This window comes from Schistosoma haematobium, chromosome 2, assembly GCF_000699445.3.
Source record: "Schistosoma haematobium chromosome 2, whole genome shotgun sequence".
Lineage (NCBI taxonomy): Eukaryota > Metazoa > Platyhelminthes > Trematoda > Strigeidida > Schistosomatidae > Schistosoma > Schistosoma haematobium.
The window spans coordinates 39,084,446-39,107,651 of NC_067197.1; the positions used below are offsets into that span (position 1 = coordinate 39,084,446).

Consider the following 23,206-nt stretch of genomic DNA (forward strand, 5'->3'; position numbering starts at 1 on the left):
TCTCACTGTGCTAATTTGTTATGGTATCATATGGTTCTACTATTAAAGTATGTTTGACTTGTATGATAAAACTTTATTTATACTTACACAATCAGTTTATTCCAATTTATTTGACTTAATGTTTTGAGGATTAACTGTGTACGTTAACCATTCACATTGATATAATACCTTATTTTAGTTGCATCGTGACTAATTGAAAGTTATGGAAATGTTATAGAATATTTCATTCAGTCCAGGCATAATCAAATTTGAAGTCTGGGGAAGTTAAGGTAACTTACTTGTAAAGTACAGGTTTATTAATTCGATCCTTGTAGTTACATTGATGTACAATGTGTAACGGTGACTTAGTTTGTGAATCAATAATCCATTGATTTAATGGGTTACCAGGTCGTACTTATTTAAATTTAATTTGGTTGAAGTAATCGGGTATAACAACTGTCTCTCACTCGTAAAATGCGGTTCAAAGTGGAGTATATAACCACGTATTCGGTAGATATATGTTTCATGAAAGGATTAAATGACGATCAATTATTTATTGTTATTGCCGACCCCATTAATGATGCTTTATAAAGTTTTCTTTCGCGCATTGATTTCTGAAAAATGGTGTATTTATGTTGAACATATACATACTGTAAAGTTTCTGTGATTTATCCAACGATTTAGAGTTTCCTACTTTTTTTGGTTTCAACTAGGTAACACAAGTTGAAGAACCTTCTAAATATGGCGTTGTTGTTTACGATCAAACAACTGGACGTGTGGACCGTTTTGTTGAAAAACCAATTGAATTCGTTGGTAATAAGATAAATGCCGGTATATACTTACTTAATCCTGGTGTTATTGACAAGATCTCCGTAAGAAATTTTTCTGTATAATTAGTACTCACTATTACCTTAAATTTCGTTTTTTTTGTCATGGATATATCATTTGTTGGTAAGAAAAATCTGTTAGTTTATCGATCTAGTTTGGTTTCAATCATTTTTACAGTCATTGTTATTATTATTAAGATATTTAAACCCGTACTTCAGAAGGATAACCCTGTGGTTAAGGTGCTCAACTTCGAGTCACTAAGTTGGGTTGGAACTCCCCTCTGACAACTGTTTGTTATTACTGGTCCTTACACTTGGAGTGGGACCTGAAGCCAACCAAACAAATATGTACCGGGTATTGTGTTAATATTAGCAAAAGATATCAGTTTATTGGTTTAGTGTTCAGTAGACTAAGATGGAATTGCTAATCGACAATTATTTACATCTGCTTTCATATAACTAAGGTACCTACGACTGTTTGCCTTTATGACATAAAATACAAAATGAAATTGCTCTATCCCACTCTGCCAAAAATAAAATTCGGTAAAAAGGAACAATTTCAGGTTATTCAGTAAATGCATTCGTTGATATATTCTATAATTAAATAATAAACGGCATTACTCGAGAGTTTTGGAACGTGCAGATTAGTAAGGCTGAGATTATGGTCCGAGTTTTAAGGGAAATAGTTATTTGGTTGATAAAGGTGATAAGCCTGTATAAACTGAAGTGGTTGGAACATATGTCTAGTTACCACTTATCCTGATGCGTTATGCTCTCACAGAAAATGCCAGGGAACGACTGTCAATATATATATATATATATATATATATATATATATATATATATATATAACTGATTATTGGGTTGTTCTATGTCCTTAATAACAAACCTCTTGATTGGAGCCCGTACAATAGCTGTAGTCAATTGTTGAAGATATTGGATAATTGTATCTCTCGTGCTTAAATCACCGCTACAATTGATATTTCCTTCTTCTCTCCTTGTCTTACTGATTTTCTCATACTGTTGCAACCTGGATCGATACACGTTTGTGCTAGTCTCTACGTTGCATATCACTAGTCGACAACAGTGAACATATGTTGTGAAGTACATAGGCACTCAAACACTAGTTTTTTATCGAACAATGTTTATCTAACTGTGCTAGATACTTGTTGTTCAGTGCAAAGTGTAAACACTTTGTTTTTAAGGTGTAATTTAACTCGAATACTGATAAGCTATTCTTGCTTATATTTGTTCAGCTACGCCCAACTTCCATTGAGAAAGAGATATTCCCAGAGATGGCAAACGAGAAACAACTTTATTGCATGACATTACCAGGTGAATTTCTGTCTAAAATTAGTGTTTACTTGATACAATTTTTATGCGAGTATGAATTTTTGTTATTCTTGATAACCTGTGATACATTGATTTAAGTTTTCAATTCTTATTCCATAAAATCATCAGCGTAAATACTCATTTCACTGATTAAATTAGTTTGAGCATGTGTGGTATTTCTGATTCTCATTTAAAATAACTGTAACTTACAGTTTCTCCCCCTCTAAATACAAATTGTTACTTCAGGACTGGCTTACGTCAACACCTGAACTAAGGATAAGGAGTGAAGTAGTCGAGCGCGTAGACAATTACACCTAACTTGGTAGTCTGATTAGCCCTAATGGGTTGCTGTCTGACGAAATCTCTACATGGATTCAAAAAGCTTGTTCGGCTTTGGTCAACTTACATCTTCTATGGCAAAGGCGAGATATCCATCTATCAATAAAAGAACGAGTATACTGCTCGACAGTTCGTTCTGTCCTACTTTACGGCTGCGAAACGTGACCATTAAGGGTAGAGGATACTCGTACGTTACTAGTATTCAGTCAAACATGTCCTGGGAATGTTGCTCTCATCTGCTGGGATCACCGAGTAAATAATAGTGAGGTTAGACACAAGGTGTTAGGTAATGATGGTAAATCAGTTGATGAGGTTGTTAATCTTCATCGACTGAGATGGTTGAGCCACGTGTTACGTATGCCTGAACACTGATTACAACGACGCGCAATGCTGACAAGTGTTGGAGACGGATGGAAAAAAAATAGGGGTGACCAAACCAAAAAGTGGCATCAGTGCTTGAAGATACTAACCTTTAGTCTGAGCCATGTTGGTAGATGCAGACTACTTGGTTGGTGTCCGCATGACTATCGTAACCAATCGTTGGAGACTCTTGGTGACATGGCTCAGAATCGATCACAATGGCGTAGGTGTATACACTCTTTGTCTTCCCTTAAACTAAGAGATTAAAATCACTTCATATCTTTCTTTCTACTAACTAATTCTTTCTTCCTGTACTGTATCCTTATATGCAATCTTTCTCCTATATATTACCACCTTTGACCTAACCACTCCTATGAATCCGGTGTTCATCTTGCTGTGCTAATGCGGTATGGCAACCTGGACCGATGCATATATGTGCCTGGTCCTACGTTGTAGCTGACTGACTGACACTAATGAAATGCTGAAGCTCAGATTTCACGTTAAGCATGTTGCTTTTACATCAGTTTTAAATTATGTTAGCTCATGGTACAATACAACTATCATTCAACTTTATAGGTGAATATCTGCCTTGCTTCTGACTTAAACAATGACATTACAGTTTACAGACTGTTTGGAAACACGATTTTACTATGCGAACATTAAAATACAACTTGTCCAAAAGCCCAGTTTATTCAGCGTCGTTTCATTTGTTCGGATCAAAATTCTTAGTGATTCATATAATCATATAAATAGTGCAACAGCCCTGCTTTGTTCATCACCAGTAAAATAGACTGTGTGATTTATTCCATGCTCACTTGTTTGATTGTTAAGACAATCATTTTTGTGTTTATGTTGGAAAATATTGTTCAGTTGTATTTCGGTGCACTATTCTTCCCTTAGGTCATGTTATTACTATAGCTTCTCATGAAAATTCCTATACATTTTTCTCGTTTGAAGTCATTTATGAACTGCGTTTTTCGAAAAAATACTCTCTTTTAAAATTAGCACTGTCCTATATTTGATTTTTTGCAAACTAAGGATGATCGTATTTAAAAGCTCACTTTTTACATAATTGTGTAACCATTCTATACATTCGGGAATTTTTATTTTCTCTTACTAAAAATAGTCCCTACGATATTTACATGTTTTTTGAGGCTAAAATCCCGTCGTGTGTTCATATTTATATGCACACAAGATATTTCAAGGCAAATACAATTGAGAGTGATCTATATCAGGCCTACTAAGTCAATGGATCACGCGTATATCAGATAAGACTGGGAAAAGGAAGTGAATGGATCATAGAGATTGAACATGACTGTGAATTAATGATTATTAGTCATTATAAGATAATAGGGTTACAATGACACATTTATTTGACACATCTTTATATGTTCACGACAAGATAGGCTTGTATCAGTAAACAGGTCAAAGATGGATTGAGTACATATATATAAAGAGTAATTTAGTTTGTCTCATAAAGTTGATGTTCCTACATACTGTTTTCTATTCAACTTTTGGTTTATATTAACCTAATGACTAAAATTAGCGTTCCTAGCTCGTTGTGTACTCATCTTCAACCTAAATTTCATGTCAGTTGGTATCTGTCATCAATCCTTACATTCAATCTTTGGGCAAAGTACACTTCCTGTGGATGTCAAAACCACATCATCTAGCTTCACAGGTTGGGTTGACATTAAGGCCACGGCAATTAAGATTCCCTACCACCCATTTCTAAAAATTATATGGTGTGAAAGAAAAATTTATTGATCGGTGATTGGTGTACTTGTTTTGCGAGTGTGTACTTAAGTGATAATGAACAAACATTTTGTCACCTTTAATAATATTGTGATTGGTCGTAAACTGTTCATCTTTGTAATCTGATTAGTTGAAATCGAAATAGCATCAAGTGCTGTGATTGGATGTTAGAATTTAGATTATTACATTTGAAAATTTAATGATCATGAATAATTCTTTTTGTGTAATCTTAGTCTTGTAAGAAATTTAGACATTTTAAGAAAAAAAAAACACGAACTTAAGTGCAATCCTACTGTTAGTGAATGTGTATTGGGATAAATTTTTGTTTTCCGATCAAGTGATTTAATGTCAACCTTTAATTGAAGTCGTTAGTTATCTTGCCACGAATACTGATATGTATCACATTAAAAGACAGTTGAGTGAAAAAGGAACTGAAAATCGGTTTGACTATTTGATAATAGTGATTACTGAATTCGGTCGATTGTCTAATGCTGAATACCCAATTAATAAACAAATTATTACCGAAGTGTGTACATAAGTTTTTAGTAGCACATGGTCCGTTAATCAGAGAAACAAATCAACATATCAATAATTCATCATGATAAATTACTGGTTGCAGTATGTATAATTCAGGTTAAGCAACCGAAGACCATGATTTAATGAACCGACTTTGACAGTACATGAAAGTAGTAATAAATTTTCCGAAAAAGGCACTTAATATTTAGTGAACGTTTATCTTGTAAATGGTCATTCTTAATGAGAATTAGAAAACGTTAGATTTCAATGTGGTTAATTTTAAAAATCCATTGAAACGGTTTATTGTTTTCACTTGTAAATTATTTGTAGTTCTGTTTTTAAAAATTAATTTTTGGTCGTAATAAAAACTAGTGTGTTCAATAAGTCATGTGTGAATATTGTTAACCGTAATGTGAAACCTGAATTATCTAGACATTACGAATGTAACCATTTTTGACAAGCATTTGAAATATCAGTTTCATGAAGTGTAAATGAACAAGCCTACGTCGTCTGACTGACTCAACAAATATCTATCGACATTAAACGTATAAATGTGAATAAGGTCAAGTGCCTTAATGAACATTTAAAATGTTATTATTATTTATTGTCCTGATTATTATTATTATTATTATTATTGTTATTATTATTATTATTATTATTATTATTATTATTATTATTATTATTATTATTATTATTATGTCCATTGACAAGATTCAATTCTCATATTATGCATTTTATTGACACAATTTTTTGCATGTTCAAATTTCCGATAATGATCTTCCACTTATCGTGACTGAACACTTTACTGCAAATCATCCAGACCTTTATTGAATGACCTTTCTAATTTGCAAATATTACAATTTGTAAGTATATATATATATATATATATATATATCGTAACAGATGCAAACGTTCACCATTGTTAACACATTACATTGTCAAATTAATTCATGCCATGCCTTATTTTTGCCCTTTATAAAATATTAAAATTATGGACTTATAACTGCATAGTGTGATGATGAAGTTATTGAAAAGGATTGTTCGCTAAATTATTGTTCATTTTTGACTTTTTAAGATAATTTTTAACTGGTACAATGTGATTGTACCAGTAATTAATAGTTGTATAGGTGTGCAAATGAATACGGTGATAAAATCAGTAGTTATGAATAACAATGAAGGCCAAGTTGACGATCAGACGTACTTCTTACGTACGCATAGTTCTGGTTTCAGGTACTTTTAATATAAAACAAGAATATGAAATTCTTGCTTTTTGTATTCATTAAACGAATGATATTCTTATTTCTTTTTACACTTATTATATGACCTTTTCATTTCAATGATGATTGTTTCAACATGTTTTATAATGTCATTATTTTATTTATAAATAAGATAATTTTCTCAACTTTGTTTACTTCTCTATGAGCTTTAATCACATTTACCATTGTAATTGTCTTATTATATTCACTAATAAATGTTATCATAAATTTATTGACCTAATGACAAAGTAAAAATATTCACTATATTGTAATATTCCTATGAAAATGTACTATTATTAGATAGATTACAACAGTGTTACTAATACATGAACAGTAATCACATTATTTTCAATCTAGAATTATTAGATTTGTGTTCATTAGACGAAAAAAATGTTGTCTACATTTTCTTAACCTTTATATCTAATATACATTAGAAACAAGTTTACGAATACATGATTGATAATCGCTTTTCGATTATTAATATCTAAGGTATATCTAAATGCATTCGACATTAAAAAGTGCCTAATCACTTGACCTTTGCCATAGACAAAAACAATATTGGGAAAAATGAATTTAAATCAATTTGTGGGTGGCCCTGAAAAGGGCCTTTAATCGTTCTTGCGTTGGGACGTCCAAACTATTAGTTGGTAATGGCGCCACACATGGGACAGTGCACTGCTCGTACGTTCGGTGATGGGTCATAAGCGCAGAATCTATGAAACATTGCTTCACAAGGACAGAAAACCCAACCCACTGCATCACCAGTTTCACACGGCGGCTGTGCAAGATTACAGATGTCACACAAACGGTTCTCTTCTTCTTCTTCATTTTGGATGTCCCGTTCCGTTAACTCTTCAGAGTTTATAGAAACTACTTCATCCTCGTCGTTACTTAACGTTTCATCCAAGTCAACGTTTCCTCGGTGCATCAACGGCGTTGCAACGTGAGTCGAGGTTCTTGATCCAGTGTACAACTGCGGTTCTGTCTGTAAGTTCAACGGCGTTGGTGGTAGTCTACCGTGAAGTTCTTGATAAAATTGTCTATAAAGTGAACTGCATTGTTCCTCAGACAGTCGCCTGACTAACGCAATCACTGTATTCTTCATGCTCGGCTGGCTCAATTGCATTGGGAAATAATTCTCAACTGCAATATGAGTCAGATAAGTATCAGAGTGTAACCATCTATCACAAATTGACTGTACGTTCACATCAGTAATACTGTGTGTAGAGTAAGCCAATATGTGCCGACATGGCAAACCGTTTTCAATGGAAAATGAACAGGAGCAGCGCGTGGAATCGCGGTGTACATTGTAAGTGCCCGTTGCGTCCACAGCCGTAAATAAGTCAACAGACATTACAAACTCCGTTATAGAAGTGCGCAGGTGCCGCTTCAGTAATTGACATGCAGCTGGTGTCAGTCGTTCCTGAAGTCCACGCATTGCTGGCTCTTGACCGATGTTGGCTTTTATCCGGCAATCTGATGTATATTTCTGTAATCTTGCTTCCATCCAATATCTAATGCGAAGTAGCACACTAAAAATAGATCTCAGCACAGGTGTTTTTCGACTCAGTTGATGCATCTTCAAAATTCGATGACTTGTCTCAACAAAGTTCGTATTATTGAGTTGAAGTAGCGTTGCTAATGGTCGAAAAGCTGTAGACCATTTGTGTTTTCTCGGTAAGAGGTGGTCTCTGACATATCGGGCAAACGTTCCGTCCGATATTTCGATCAAGGATAATACACTGTTAAAACTACAAAATAATGTTCTGTTGCTTTTGATTTACCTTTCAACCGTTTGAGTAAACATCAGGCGAAAAAAATAGTTGTATCACTTCTGATCATACCCTCTACAATTAAGGTTACTGGGTTAATGTTAATGAACGAAACACTTACCCTCTTTATAACATTGCGAACAAGGTGGACGCGACACAAGATATGGTGAGCATTGGGATACATCTGCATGATGGCAACAGCTATTGCAGGTGAATCATCTGTCACAATGCCTACCACCTGTCGACTGTTGGTTGACCGTTGGAAGAACGTCAGGAATCGCGAAATCAAAGTCGATGTTTCGCGACTTATAAATGCAATACAAACGGGTATTGCCTTAAAATTCATATCAAGGGCTACGACCTGATATAAATAGATGTTCTCGTTATTCGTCTTGTATGTCCCGTTCAAACCAATAACATCAGCGAAACGATCTGCAAAAATCTTTTGATCACCAGTCGTGAAGAAAAGTACGATAGACAATTCTCATCGTCTAATTCGTATTCGCAAATCCCACCCAAAGATGTTATATGAGCTTTCAATTTTCCGTAATCACCTATCGTTTACATTATAAATTGGCAAATGGCTTACCAGGAAGGTTTGCCTGTGAGAACACTTTGTACCGCATATTATAGATATCTTGATCATTCAGAAGTTTCCCATCAGAATGGTAAGCATAATTCTTAATGTGGGATGAAGCAGTACCAGATATTAGCAGCGGTCGCACACTTTCAAGCTGGGCCTCCGTTAGCCTGCGCACCCATGAATTACCTTGGTACCTTAGGGAATTGCACTCGTGATTGTGATGCACATTCCCACGTACAACAGTCCAGCAGCCGTCGATAATTTTACAATATATGAAGGCCGGACATTGAGTGTTCATGAAAGCCCTTCATGACAAAAAATGTTAATAACATTAATAAAATAACCTCCTCCATCTGATCCCCTATGACGAACCGCTAGATGTTATACGGCCATGCCTCCAGCACACAAATTTAATATACGAGTTTTCATCTCTGCACAAATGCGAATCTCGAACTACATAATGACAGTAAGTTGATCTTTCATAATTTGTGATAGCGGACTTCAACGCTTCAACCGATGGGAACGCAACGAGAAACAAAGTTGTCAAAAAGACTTCCTCCATTTCTGTTACGTGAGAAACAACAGCGTTTGCACTCGGCACGTTACTCTCCTCCATAATGATGATTAAAATGTACTTCGTCGAAAAGTACTGATGCTTTACAATTCGACAAAACATAACTAACCAATTAAAACGAATTTTGAAACTAGCCATTTCATTGTACGAAACGGGATGAAAATATTGTAATTTTGGGTTAAAAAATTTTTTAAAAAGGCTAGGGTTTTTATTAAAATTGCCGTGGGGATATTGAAAACCCACAGGTTGGAATGTCACCACAGAAACATTCGGACAGGGTTTTCATTATCCCCACGGCAACTTTTTTTTAAAAAAAACCCAACAATTTTTAAAAAAAATTTTTAAACCCAAAATTACAATATTTTCATCCCGTTTCGTACAATGAAATGGCTAGTTTCAAAATTCGTTTTAATTGGTTAGTTATGTTTTGTCGAATTGTAAAGCATCAGTACTTTTCGACGAAGTACATTTTAATCATCATTATGGAGGAGAGTAACGTGCCGAGTGCAAACGCTGTTGTTTCTCACGTAACAGAAATGGAGGAAGTCTTTTTGACAACTTTGTTTCTCGTTGCGTTCCCATCGGTTGAAGCGTTGAAGTCCGCTATCACAAATTATGAAAGATCAACTTACTGTCATTATGTAGTTCGAGATTCGCATTTGTGCAGAGATGAAAACTCGTATATTAAATTTGTGTGCTGGAGGCATGGCCGTATAACATCTAGCGGTTCGTCATAGGGGATCAGATGGAGGAGGTTATTTTATTAATGTTATTAACATTTTTTGTCATGAAGGGCTTTCATGAACACTCAATGTCCGGCCTTCATATATTGTAAAATTATCGACGGCTGCTGGACTGTTGTACGTGGGAATGTGCATCACAATCACGAGTGCAATTCCCTAAGGTACCAAGGTAATTCATGGGTGCGCAGGCTAACGGAGGCCCAGCTTGAAAGTGTGCGACCGCTGCTAATATCTGGTACTGCTTCATCCCACATTAAGAATTATGCTTACCATTCTGATGGGAAACTTCTGAATGATCAAGATATCTATAATATGCGGTACAAAGTGTTCTCACAGGCAAACCTTCCTGGTAAGCCATTTGCCAATTTATAATGTAAACGATAGGTGATTACGGAAAATTGAAAGCTCATATAACATCTTTGGGTGGGATTTGCGAATACGAATTAGACGATGAGAATTGTCTATCGTACTTTTCTTCACGACTGGTGATCAAAAGATTTTTGCAGATCGTTTCGCTGATGTTATTGGTTTGAACGGGACATACAAGACGAATAACGAGAACATCTATTTATATCAGGTCGTAGCCCTTGATATGAATTTTAAGGCAATACCCGTTTGTATTGCATTTATAAGTCGCGAAACATCGACTTTGATTTCGCGATTCCTGACGTTCTTCCAACGGTCAACCAACAGTCGACAGGTGGTAGGCATTGTGACAGATGATTCACCTGCAATAGCTGTTGCCATCATGCAGATGTATCCCAATGCTCACCATATCTTGTGTCGCGTCCACCTTGTTCGCAATGTTATAAAGAGGGTAAGTGTTTCGTTCATTAACATTAACCCAGTAACCTTAATTGTAGAGGGTATGATCAGAAGTGATACAACTATTTTTTCGCCTGATGTTTACTCAAACGGTTGAAAGGTAAATCAAAAGCAACAGAACATTATTTTGTAGTTTTAACAGTGTATTATCCTTGATCGAAATATCGGACGGAACGTTTGCCCGATATGTCAGAGACCACCTCTTACCGAGAAAACACAAATGGTCTACAGCTTTTCGACCATTAGCAACGCTACTTCAACTCAATAATACGAACTTTGTTGAGACAAGTCATCGAATTTTGAAGATGCATCAACTGAGTCGAAAAACACCTGTGCTGAGATCTATTTTTAGTGTGCTACTTCGCATTAGATATTGGATGGAAGCAAGATTACAGAAATATACATCAGATTGCCGGATAAAAGCCAACATCGGTCAAGAGCCAGCAATGCGTGGACTTCAGGAACGACTGACACCAGCTGCATGTCAATTACTGAAGCGGCACCTGCGCACTTCTATAACGGAGTTTGTAATGTCTGTTGACTTATTTACGGCTGTGGACGCAACGGGCACTTACAATGTACACCGCGATTCCACGCGCTGCTCCTGTTCATTTTCCATTGAAAACGGTTTGCCATGTCGGCACATATTGGCTTACTCTACACACAGTATTACTGATGTGAACGTACAGTCAATTTGTGATAGATGGTTACACTCTGATACTTATCTGACTCATATTGCAGTTGAGAATTATTTCCCAATGCAATTGAGCCAGCCGAGCATGAAGAATACAGTGATTGCGTTAGTCAGGCGACTGTCTGAGGAACAATGCAGTTCACTTTATAGACAATTTTATCAAGAACTTCACGGTAGACTACCACCAACGCCGTTGAACTTACAGACAGAACCGCAGTTGTACACTGGATCAAGAACCTCGACTCACGTTGCAACGCCGTTGATGCACCGAGGAAACGTTGACTTGGATGAAACGTTAAGTAACGACGAGGATGAAGTAGTTTCTATAAACTCTGAAGAGTTAACGGAACGGGACATCCAAAATGAAGAAGAAGAAGAGAACCGTTTGTGTGACATCTGTAATCTTGCACAGCCGCCGTGTGAAACTGGTGATGCAGTGGGTTGGGTTTTCTGTCCTTGTGAAGCAATGTTTCATAGATTCTGCGCTTATGACCCATCACCGAACGTACGAGCAGTGCACTGTCCCATGTGTGGCGCCATTACCAACTAATAGTTTGGACGTCCCAACGCAAGAACGATTAAAGGCCCTTTTCAGGGCCACCCACAAATTGATTTAAATTCATTTTTCCCAATATTGTTTTTGTCTATGGCAAAGGTCAAGTGATTAGGCACTTTTTAATGTCGAATGCATTTAGATATACCTTAGATATTAATAATCGAAAAGCGATTATCAATCATGTATTCGTAAACTTGTTTCTAATGTATATTAGATATAAAGGTTAAGAAAATGTAGACAACATTTTTTTCGTCTAATGAACACAAATCTAATAATTCTAGATTGAAAATAATGTGATTACTGTTCATGTATTAGTAACACTGTTGTAATCTATCTAATAATAGTACATTTTCATAGGAATATTACAATATAGTGAATATTTTTACTTTGTCATTAGGTCAATAAATTTATGATAACATTTATTAGTGAATATAATAAGACAATTACAATGGTAAATGTGATTAAAGCTCATAGAGAAGTAAACAAAGTTGAGAAAATTATCTTATTTATAAATAAAATAATGACATTATAAAACATGTTGAAACAATCATCATTGAAATGAAAAGGTCATATAATAAGTGTAAAAAGAAATAAGAATATCATTCGTTTAATGAATACAAAAAGCAAGAATTTCATATTCTTGTTTTATATTAAAAGTACCTGAAACCAGAACTATGCGTACGTAAGAAGTACGTCTGATCGTCAACTTGGCCTTCATTGTTATTCATAACTACTGATTTTATCACCGTATTCATTTGCACACCTATACAACTATTAATTACTGGTACAATCACATTGTACCAGTTAAAAATTATCTTAAAAAGTCAAAAATGAACAATAATTTAGCGAACAATCCTTTTCAATAACTTCATCATCACACTATGCAGTTATAAGTCCATAATTTTAATATTTTATAAAGGGCAAAAATAAGGCATGGCATGAATTAATTTGACAATGTAATGTGTTAACAATGGTGAACGTTTGCATCTGTTACGATATATATATATATATATATATATATACTTACAAATTGTAATATTTGCAAATTAGAAAGGTCATTCAATAAAGGTCTGGATGATTTGCAGTAAAGTGTTCAGTCACGATAAGTGGAAGATCATTATCGGAAATTTGAACATGCAAAAAATTGTGTCAATAAAATGCATAATATGAGAATTGAATCTTGTCAATGGACATAATAATAATAATAATAATAACAATAATAATAATAATAATAATAATCAGGACAATAAATAATAATAACATTTTAAATGTTCATTAAGGCACTTGACCTTATTCACATTTATACGTTTAATGTCGATAGATATTTGTTGAGTCAGTCAGACGACGTAGGCTTGTTCATTTACACTTCATGAAACTGATATTTCAAATGCTTGTCAAAAATGGTTACATTCGTAATGTCTAGATAATTCAGGTTTCACATTACGGTTAACAATATTCACACATGACTTATTGAACACACTAGTTTTTATTACGACCAAAAATTAATTTTTAAAAACAGAACTACAAATAATTTACAAGTGAAAACAATAAACCGTTTCAATGGATTTTTAAAATTAACCACATTGAAATCTAACGTTTTCTAATTCTCATTAAGAATGACCATTTACAAGATAAACGTTCACTAAATATTAAGTGCCTTTTTCGGAAAATTTATTACTACTTTCATGTACTGTCAAAGTCGGTTCATTAAATCATGGTCTTCGGTTGCTTAACCTGAATTATACATACTGCAACCAGTAATTTATCATGATGAATTATTGATATGTTGATTTGTTTCTCTGATTAACGGACCATGTGCTACTAAAAAACTTATGTACACACTTCGGTAATAATTTGTTTATTAATTGGGTATTCAGCATTAGACAATCGACCGAATTCAGTAATCACTATTATCAAATAGTCAAACCGATTTTCAGTTCCTTTTTCACTCAACTGTCTTTTAATGTGATACATATCAGTATTCGTGGCAAGATAACTAACGACTTCAATTAAAGGTTGACATTAAATCACTTGATCGGAAAACAAAAATTTATCCCAATACACATTCACTAACAGTAGGATTGCACTTAAGTTCGTGTTTTTTTTCTTAAAATGTCTAAATTTCTTACAAGACTAAGATTACACAAAAAGAATTATTCATGATCATTAAATTTTCAAATGTAATAATCTAAATTCTAACATCCAATCACAGCACTTGATGCTATTTCGATTTCAACTAATCAGATTACAAAGATGAACAGTTTACGACCAATCACAATATTATTAAAGGTGACAAAATGTTTGTTCATTATCACTTAAGTACACACTCGCAAAACAAGTACACCAATCACCGATCAATAAATTTTTCTTTCACACCATATAATTTTTTAGAAATGGGTGGTAGGGAATCTTAATTGCCGTGGCCTTAATGTCAACCGGAATAACCATTAATCTAAATGTAACATTGATTGGGTAATTGAATGAACTCATCGAGCAGCGATTGATAACCAATGGCCATGTTTGTCTGGTACTCAGTACTGATCGAATTCTATCGAGTAAGATTAAATGTTGGCACGTTGGTCACTACTCTGTGATGAATCATCGGTAAATATGTTAGTCTTACAGGAAATCGGTCACTGTCCGAAGAATTCGATCAGTACTGAGTACCAGACAAACATGGCCATTGGTTATCAATCGCTGCTCAATCAGTTTATTCAATTAACCAATCAATGTTACATTTAGATTAATGGTTATTCATGTGTTTTTTCCCATCTGGTTGTATTATACGATAAATATTGTTTATTTTAACGAAGGATATGTCAAAATATTTTCCGTCTATGACTTATTATTTATTTATAGGGTTCTGGATGGATGTTGGACAACCGAATGATTTTCTCAAAGGTACAAGTTTGTATCTAAATTACTTGAAACAATCAGATCATTCGAAAGAACTAGCAACTGGATCTAATATCCATGGGAATGTTCTAATCGTAAGTTATATGCTTTTTATTATGTTCTTAGGATGAAATTTTTACTGTGGCATGAAAGGTTTGTGCAGTGTTTCTAACCAAATGTGGTTTACATGATGAACTAACTTCATTTAGAAAGTCATCGAAAAATATAGAGCACTAGACATGTGTTTCGCATTTAGTATAGAACTCAGTGTGCAACCATGATCATTCTACAGACTGAAGCGTTGACCTCACGGCCTATAACAGTCCACGTTTCTGAATTTCTATTTCTTTACCTTTATTGACTAAAGATACAGTGGCAGCTTAGTAGTTCGACCGGAATTATTCAAAAAAGAGTTTCCTAATAACTGACATTTAGAATCTCTAAATAACTCCAGAGTCCAAATCCAACTCCTTTCACTTCAAATGCACACGCGTTATTCACTTAGCTACTGGGTTCAAATAGCCACTCACTCGTGAAATGGTTTTGAATTTGAATTTAATTTGTAACGATTCGGATTATTCCGTTGTTAATGTCCTGACCGAACTTTGATCAGCCTTAGTTAAACCAAGACTTATGCCCGTTTCACAAATGAGTTGCTATTTTGGACTCAGTAGCTAAGTGAATAACATGTTGGCGTTTGAAGCGAAAGTAACTGGATGTGAATCCCGAAATGACCACTAACTCTGGAATGAGCGCATATTCAGCTGACAAGTCCGAAATAGGATGAAACATACATCCTGAATTATACTGTTAGTTAAATTCTATCTATTTTATATTAGGCCAATTATTAAACCATTTATTTCTTTATAAGTAGCATTCGAAAATTAGTCTTTCGTTTTTAAAAAATGAATCGAGATCAAAATTCATGTTTCTTCTCTCAGTTTTTTATAGCGTAGAGTGTTGCAAACTAGGGCGGCCTGCTTGAGCATCTGGGCTGCCTGTTCCTGCCATCTAGATATTTCAACAAGTTATCTATTTTTGTTTGTTTTAGTATATCATTATGTTCATTAATCGCATAACCTATTCTGCTGTATTTATGAAAAGTGTACAACCTTTCGTTGTCAAAGTTAGAAAAAGCTCAATAAGAGATAATGTGGTCGCTGGCAATATGCAGAGAAAAGAGTATACATTATTCAGATGTTCATTTACTGAACTATTAACATCTAGCTGGCGATTACTCGATATTTATCGCCAGGACCGACCAAGAAGAAAGAAACGGAAACTTGTTGAAATACTTTACGCTGAGAATTCTATATTGTACCAAAAATATAATATTGAATAAAGCTAATAATAATAATAATAATAATAATAACGATACATACTTGTACTAGGCCTTACGTTGTTGATAATGTTTTGTGGTTTTTCCTGCAGCCTTAATTTTTTCACGTTCATTATTTTTCTAGCATCCAACTGCTTCAGTTTCACCTACTTGTGTTCTTGGACCCAGTGTTGTTATTGGGCCAGAGTGTATAGTTGAAGATGGAGTAAGAATTCGTAATTCCACCTTACTTCAAGGGAGTATTATTCGTTCTCATTCTTGGCTAGAAACTTGTATTATTGGTTGGCGATGTACTGTTGGGCAGTGGGTAAGTCTGTTGATTTTACTTTGTATTCCTTTGAGAATGTCATCACTGATGGCATATATACACATTTATTCTAAGTTGTAATAATATTGCATGGTTTTAAACGTGTAATAAATTGTTTACGAGTATATCTTTGATAGATTTCACATTATATATAACCAAATTAAAGCCTTAGAAATATGTTATTTTTCGTTTGTCTTTGTCTGTTAACCAAGAGACCACTGGATATTTGTAATTGAGGTTTATAGGAAAGTTTAAAACTCAGTTGTCATAACAATGTAAAAAATCATTTTTCGTTGTTAACATTACGTTCTTCTTTGTCTTAGTACTCTTTTCCCTCAAATACCCTAGTTCGGCTGAAAGTGGAGGAAGCCTGATGTCTCTCTTTCGAAATGCTCTTATGCGGCCATGCATTTATTGCCTCTGTCAAAGTGGTCTTATGTTCTACACGCAGCCGGTTTGTTTTACAAAAATGATAGAACAAAAAACGAATGTTCAGCACTTAAACCAGATTGGAAGATACAGAGGTTGCACCTGGAAGAATTGAAAAACCTTGATTCCAAACCATCGGTATATATAATCTCCAGGATCCTAAGGGAACGAATGGCATGTTAACCTGTTTTTAGTCGTCAGCTATCACGAAAAGGGACTTCTTGATGTTGCTTCACTAGTTTGTGGATTGACCTTTAGGTGTGTGGAACATGCATTTCAACTCGGGCTCCCATTCAGCATCACAAATTTTCGTTTGGTGTATACTAAATTCTGGGTGCTCAGTTGTGCCAGATTTCATGTGAATTAAATAAATAGAGGATGACTGACGATTGTGCTTCATTTAAATTGAGACAAATACAAACTAGGATGATTTGAAAGCAAAATATATTCTAGCCAATCCATACAACAATGTTTTGTACAATAAATAATGAAAATACAAGATATCAAATAGAATTTCCGTGCGAAATGCCTAGTGTCTTCTAGATCCATCTACTACTGCTGATTGAATACGAATAGACTCATCATCATATTCAGATTTGGGCCTTTATTAAACATCCTATCATTAGGATTCTGTCATGCTAATAACTAGAAATTAATGCGAAACTTTATACTTAAAACAGTTAACCACCCGTTTGTTCCATCGTTAATGAAACTAGTTTGGAATTTGATTTTTTCAGCACCACTTTCCAGGATCAGCTTCACTTTAAAATACTCAACATATGTAGTATACTGTCTGTAATTAATATAGGACTGGAATTGTAGCATTCTTTTATCTCAGACATTCTTTGGTCAATAGAGCGATGGTTCAATAGTTAAGGCGTCCGAATTTCAGCTACAAAATCATAGGTTCAAACCTCTTTTTACATACTTCAGTCTGAGCAACAGCACAGTACTACCAGCCCTTACACCTAAAATGTGGCTTCAAGCCATTGTGTGAATCTGTAACGGATAAATGAGTTCATGAAATGTTATTTGATCAATATCAATTCATATTCTCACCATCAATGTATTCTGATTTATTATTACTTTTAGGTAAGAATGGAAAATGTCACCGTCTTAGGTGAAGATGTCATTGTATCTGATGAATTATTTGTAAATGGTGCACGTGTACTACCACACAAAAGCATTGCCCAATCAGTCGTTGAACCACAAATTATTATGTAACATGCCTGGTATGGAAACTCTTGTAAAGTGCTGTGATCAAAACTTTTTTTTTTCTCCTCATACTCCTACTATTCTTATGATCGGTACTAATCTATCGCCTTCTTTTTATTTCAACAACGTGTTTTCCACATAGGAATATTATCGTTTTTTATGTTCCACTGACTGCTGTCATAATTGTTATTTTGTTTAATTTCTTTTTTGTTCAATTAAAACATTTTACTAAAAATAAATCCAACCGAGTTCTAGTTCAATGAAATGTCACTTCCCGCTTATTTTGGTTATCCTTATTACTAATGTAGGAAACAAAATTTATATTTGCTATCCAGTGCTTTCCTTTATGTTGTTAAAGGTTGATATGATTTCGTTTGTTTTAATCAGTTGTTGAATTTAATATTGTCGAATGGTTTGCTTTTTGTATTTTTTTAAAAAATTTCTGTATTTAAATATATGCATTATTTGGATTGGAATTCGTTCAGTAATATGAATTTTATCCTAAGTCAACTTGTTATCTTCATATTTGGCAAATTAAACTTTCTAGGATTTTTATACGTAATGTTTATTTTAGTTCAGTCCTTTTAGATACTTGGCTGTTGCTTAGTCAGGGGAGAACATTGGCTTAATTTTTTACGACGACTTAATTGAGCCTGCCACTCCTCTTTAGGCATAAGTTACTGAACAGGGATCTCTGAGCAACTCCTTCCTAGGCTCTTGTTTACAGTTGTTACCAAGTGACATTTGTCGTCTTAATGTCTGCCCTCGACTTCCGACGCTATATTTGGTTTACCTCTTCTTTTGCCCAGGGGACTTTATGCTGGGGCTTGTCCCGTGATGGTTTCCGCAAAGTTTGTTCCATCCACCCAGTGTTTTCTAATTTGCTTCTCAGCTGGCAGCTTATTGGTTTTTGCCCGAAGCTACTGTTTGTTCGAACCCCATATAAAGGAGGGGTATTGGAGATAGGGTTTGCAATCCCATCTCGTAAAAAAATCGCACTACAAAATTGGTAACCGGAAAAGCCAACCAAACTCTACTCGGAGTTGGACAGACCTTCGCTACAAGATAATGTCGAAGAACTGCTTTTTGCACTCACGCACTTTTTAACTGATAACATTACACGGTAGGATCACTAGATAGATCACAATACTAGACCATACAGTAGGCACAGACACAATGTTCCACCAAGGACTGAGGAGAAAATGGCCCAGACACTAGTTTATTAACACAAATACAAGCGGCAAAACAGTGAAATCCACGGTAGGTATCACAGTCAGATACAAAATGATCATTTATATTCCTATGGCTGCATGTCTGCCTCCGCTCATTGACCAACCACACCTTACTGCCATTGGGTTATGGGTTGGAATCCAGCACTATTTGTGTCAGTCTGGATAGTCGATTAATACGAAACAACACTAAAATTCAATGCGAAGTACATGCACTTATATTTCATTGCTCCATTTTGTTAGAATTTGGTCAAACATAAAATCTATGTTTTGCCTAACTCAATAAATAAAGCTTGTGGTCACCTGATGCTCAATGATTACGTAGTGTGTGCTACTGATGTCGACAGTTGCATGTATCACCAGTCGGAAGTGAAATTCCTGGTGGCAGAAGATTAAGATGATCGAAGGACAGAGAATGATTGGCATGTAAAGGAAGAAACAATCAATTCTGAAACGATTGATTGACATTTTGTGGATGATGTATTTACTGTATGGATCTCAGATTTTAGTAATATATACTGTAATATTATATTAAAATACATTCTATTGTCCACAGTGGTATTCTCGTCCACTATAAATGTGGTGTACATTCAGATCTATCATTAATGTGCTTGAAGTAGTAACATAGTTTATGGGTTAACACTTAGTTTTGTGCAGTTTGTTTTCGATGCGGTGGCGATGGCAAGAAATAAGTATCACCAACTTATTAAATTTTTGTTTTCTATTGATTGAAACTTTTATACTGTCTGTGTTGGCTAGTGATTGTCAGCACAATTTCCAATTCTCATAAGTTATTTAAATTATTGACTGACTTGAGCAAAAAATAAATTTGTGGCTCTATATATAAAATATTCTGATTTCGAATTTCCACAGATTTCTTCTAGTTGTATTCAGTCGTTACAGTGTCTATCCAGAACATAATGATGAAACAATACCTGATGTATGTAAAGCAGGTTAAAAACTAGTTATTAGACTTATGATAATGATTGGTCATGAATGAAAATTACTCAGAACAATGAGGTTAGACTTCCTCTTATTGCACCACATGTCAATCATATAATTGTCTTGTATTTCTTTATTTTTTGTCATACATTTTCATTTGCAGTCATTTTAACATATCGCTCTAGTATAACATGAGAACCTTTATGAGTTCAAAATAAATTTACTGTGTACATGGTCGGTCCTCAGCAATGCGCATCCACTAACCTACGCGATTTCCAGTGAAAAGTCGTGGTCAGTGGCGTTCGACTGTGCTGGTTATGGGAGTTACCCACTAAAGACAATGGAAGATGGTCGCGTAAAATTGTGGGTTGGTTGAAGTTAGACATTAACACTGTTGGTTGCTGGCTCAGTGGTCTAGAATTTAGGCGTTCACGCGTGCCATATTGGTATGAATCTGCGATAAAAGTTAATTAGGCCTAGAAAACTTCTCAGTTGTGTTAGAGAACTAGGTACGGGGTTTTGTTTGATAGTATCCACTTCTTTTTTTATAGGTTTAATCCCTTCTGGGCTTATTGTGTGACCGAGAAATTCTAGAGTTTGAACACCGAAAACACACTTACTTTGATGTATGTTTATTCCATGTTCATCCAGTCTTTTCAACACTGCTTGTACATGCTGTTCGTGTGATTGCAAATCGGGGCTGGCAATTAACAAGTCGTCTATATACCCCTGCGCAAATGGCATATCTCGAAGTAGGTTATCTATGAATCTTTGAAATGTCTGTGCCGCATTTCTCAGGCCGAATGGCATGCGTACAAACTCGAATAAGCCAAAGGGTGTAGTAATAGCTGTCTTGGGAATATCTTCATCAGCCACCGGGATATTGTGATATGCCCTGACTAAGTCAATTTTAGTGAATATGTTCATACCCTGTAAACCGTTGGTGAAATCTTGGATATGAGGTATTGGGTACCTATCTGGTACGGTTTGACGGTTTAGGGCTCTGTAATCCCCGCACGGTCGCCAGTCACCTTCATTCTTCTTTGGGACCATATGCAAAGGGGATGCCCATTGACTATCAGAGGGACGGATAATACCCAATTGTAGCATATAATCAAACTCGGCCCTAGCGATTTTGAGCTTATCTGGTGCTAGTCTCCTGGGTTTTGCAAACACCGGTGCACCTTCGGTTTTGATAGTGTGACTCACTTTTAGTTTGTCTTTAGAAGGCTGTGGGTTTGGTTTAGTTAAGTTTGGAAATTCCGCGAGTATATCTTGGAATTTCGCTGTTGTTACTGGGGAGTTTGAATCAAGTTAAGAGAGCTGATGTGACTTCCTTTGCCTTTTGTGTAATACGAAGTTTCTTTTAGTGTTAGTCGCCGTTTCTTGGTGTCAACTAGAAATTCGTATCTCTCTAGAAAGTCCATCCCCAGTATTGCCAGATCTAAGTCGGCTACCGTGAAAACTCAAGGGAATTGCCTCCTGAACCCCAAATCTAGGGTTAATGTTTTCTGCCCAAATGTCGCGATTTTAGTTTTATTTGCAGCTTGAAGTGTAATTGATGATGTTTCTCGACTAATCTCAGTTTTATGTTGAGGGATGATGCTAAGAGCAGCGCCAGTATCCACCAAGAAATTCAAGCCCGAGTTTCTGTCTCTAACATAAAACAAGCGACTGTTTAGGCGCCCCTCCTCAGTCGTCGCGACCTGGGGAGGGGTTACTCGTTTCCCGCTGTCTTAGAATTATGCTTAGGCCAGGCGCATGGTTGCATGCACTTGGTTGAGTTGACACCAAACTTCCAGTGGTACCAACAAAACTGCCCAGATTGTCTGGACATTTGTGACCTGTTTTGTGACTTGGATCGTGGTCGTTGTGGTGACCTGCTCCTGTTTCTATGACCCATTTGCATTCTGGTGACAGCCTCAGTGAGACTCTTAACACTCGCAATGAGTCCTTCTATGACGGGGTCTTTTGCTGATTCTACTTTTTGTGTGTGATTTATTGTGCCTGATCCAGTTGGAGGACCTCTTTCCATTATTCTGTCGGCTATACGCGCTAAATGAGATAATGAGGTTTCAGGATCCTGTGCATCCAAACAGTGTTGGACGTAGCATGGGAGAGCTTGTATCCATCCTTGTTTTAGGACTGCTTCACCCACTGTGTTATCACCCACTAAGACTTGGAGGTGACGTAAAAACTGTGACGGCGACCGATCACCTAGTGTTTCACCTTGAAAAAGTCTTTGGATTCTTTGACTATCTGATAATGATAAACGGTTCATTATCTCTCGTCTTAAGATGGTGTATGGTTGTGGTGATGGTGGATCTAAGATCAAGTCACGGACTTCTTTGGCAACTGAAGGAGGAAGGATAGAACACAAGTCTCTATAGCGAATCCCTTCAGATTTGATATTGTGTCTCGTGAAATAATGCTCTAGTTGAGCAAGCCACAACTCAGGATCACTACGATCAAATTCTGGAAGTCGGGATTTCGTAGTCATAACAGTGTCTATCTCCACTGGTGACAAATCCTCCAGATTATGGGTTTCTATTGAGTCTGACATGAGGTATGTGACAAATATAGCAATAAAATTAGCACAAAAAGTGGTTACTATAACACGAATAACTTAAGATAATACGGAATAAACTAGTTATATACTCAAATTAGTTTACGGATGATCAGGTCTACTTTTACGATTAAGTAAAAAAATGTTAATAACAGAAATGAGGTTAAATTTGT

At 35.5% G+C, this 23,206-nt stretch overlaps 1 protein-coding gene across 2 annotated transcripts in view; it reads left to right on the forward strand.

The window, feature by feature from the left end:
• The window catches only part of MS3_00006927 (uncharacterized protein), a 41,428-nt gene extending 22,621 nt beyond the window's left edge, over positions 1 to 18,807 (forward strand). The window contains exons 7-11 of one of the 2 annotated variants that reach the window (XM_035729650.2): positions 693 to 851; positions 2,063 to 2,141; positions 14,971 to 15,101; positions 16,470 to 16,652; positions 18,174 to 18,807. In XM_035729650.2, the coding sequence (XP_035586459.2) occupies positions 693 to 851; positions 2,063 to 2,141; positions 14,971 to 15,101; positions 16,470 to 16,652; positions 18,174 to 18,305 (684 nt within the window). In that variant the 3' untranslated portion in view covers positions 18,306 to 18,807. Of the gene's footprint in view, positions 1 to 84; positions 852 to 2,062; positions 2,142 to 14,970; positions 15,102 to 16,469 lie in introns of those variants that run through there. The other variant, XM_051215165.1, reaches the window with a different exon arrangement.
• The last annotated feature ends 4,399 nt before the right edge of the window (positions 18,808 to 23,206 follow it).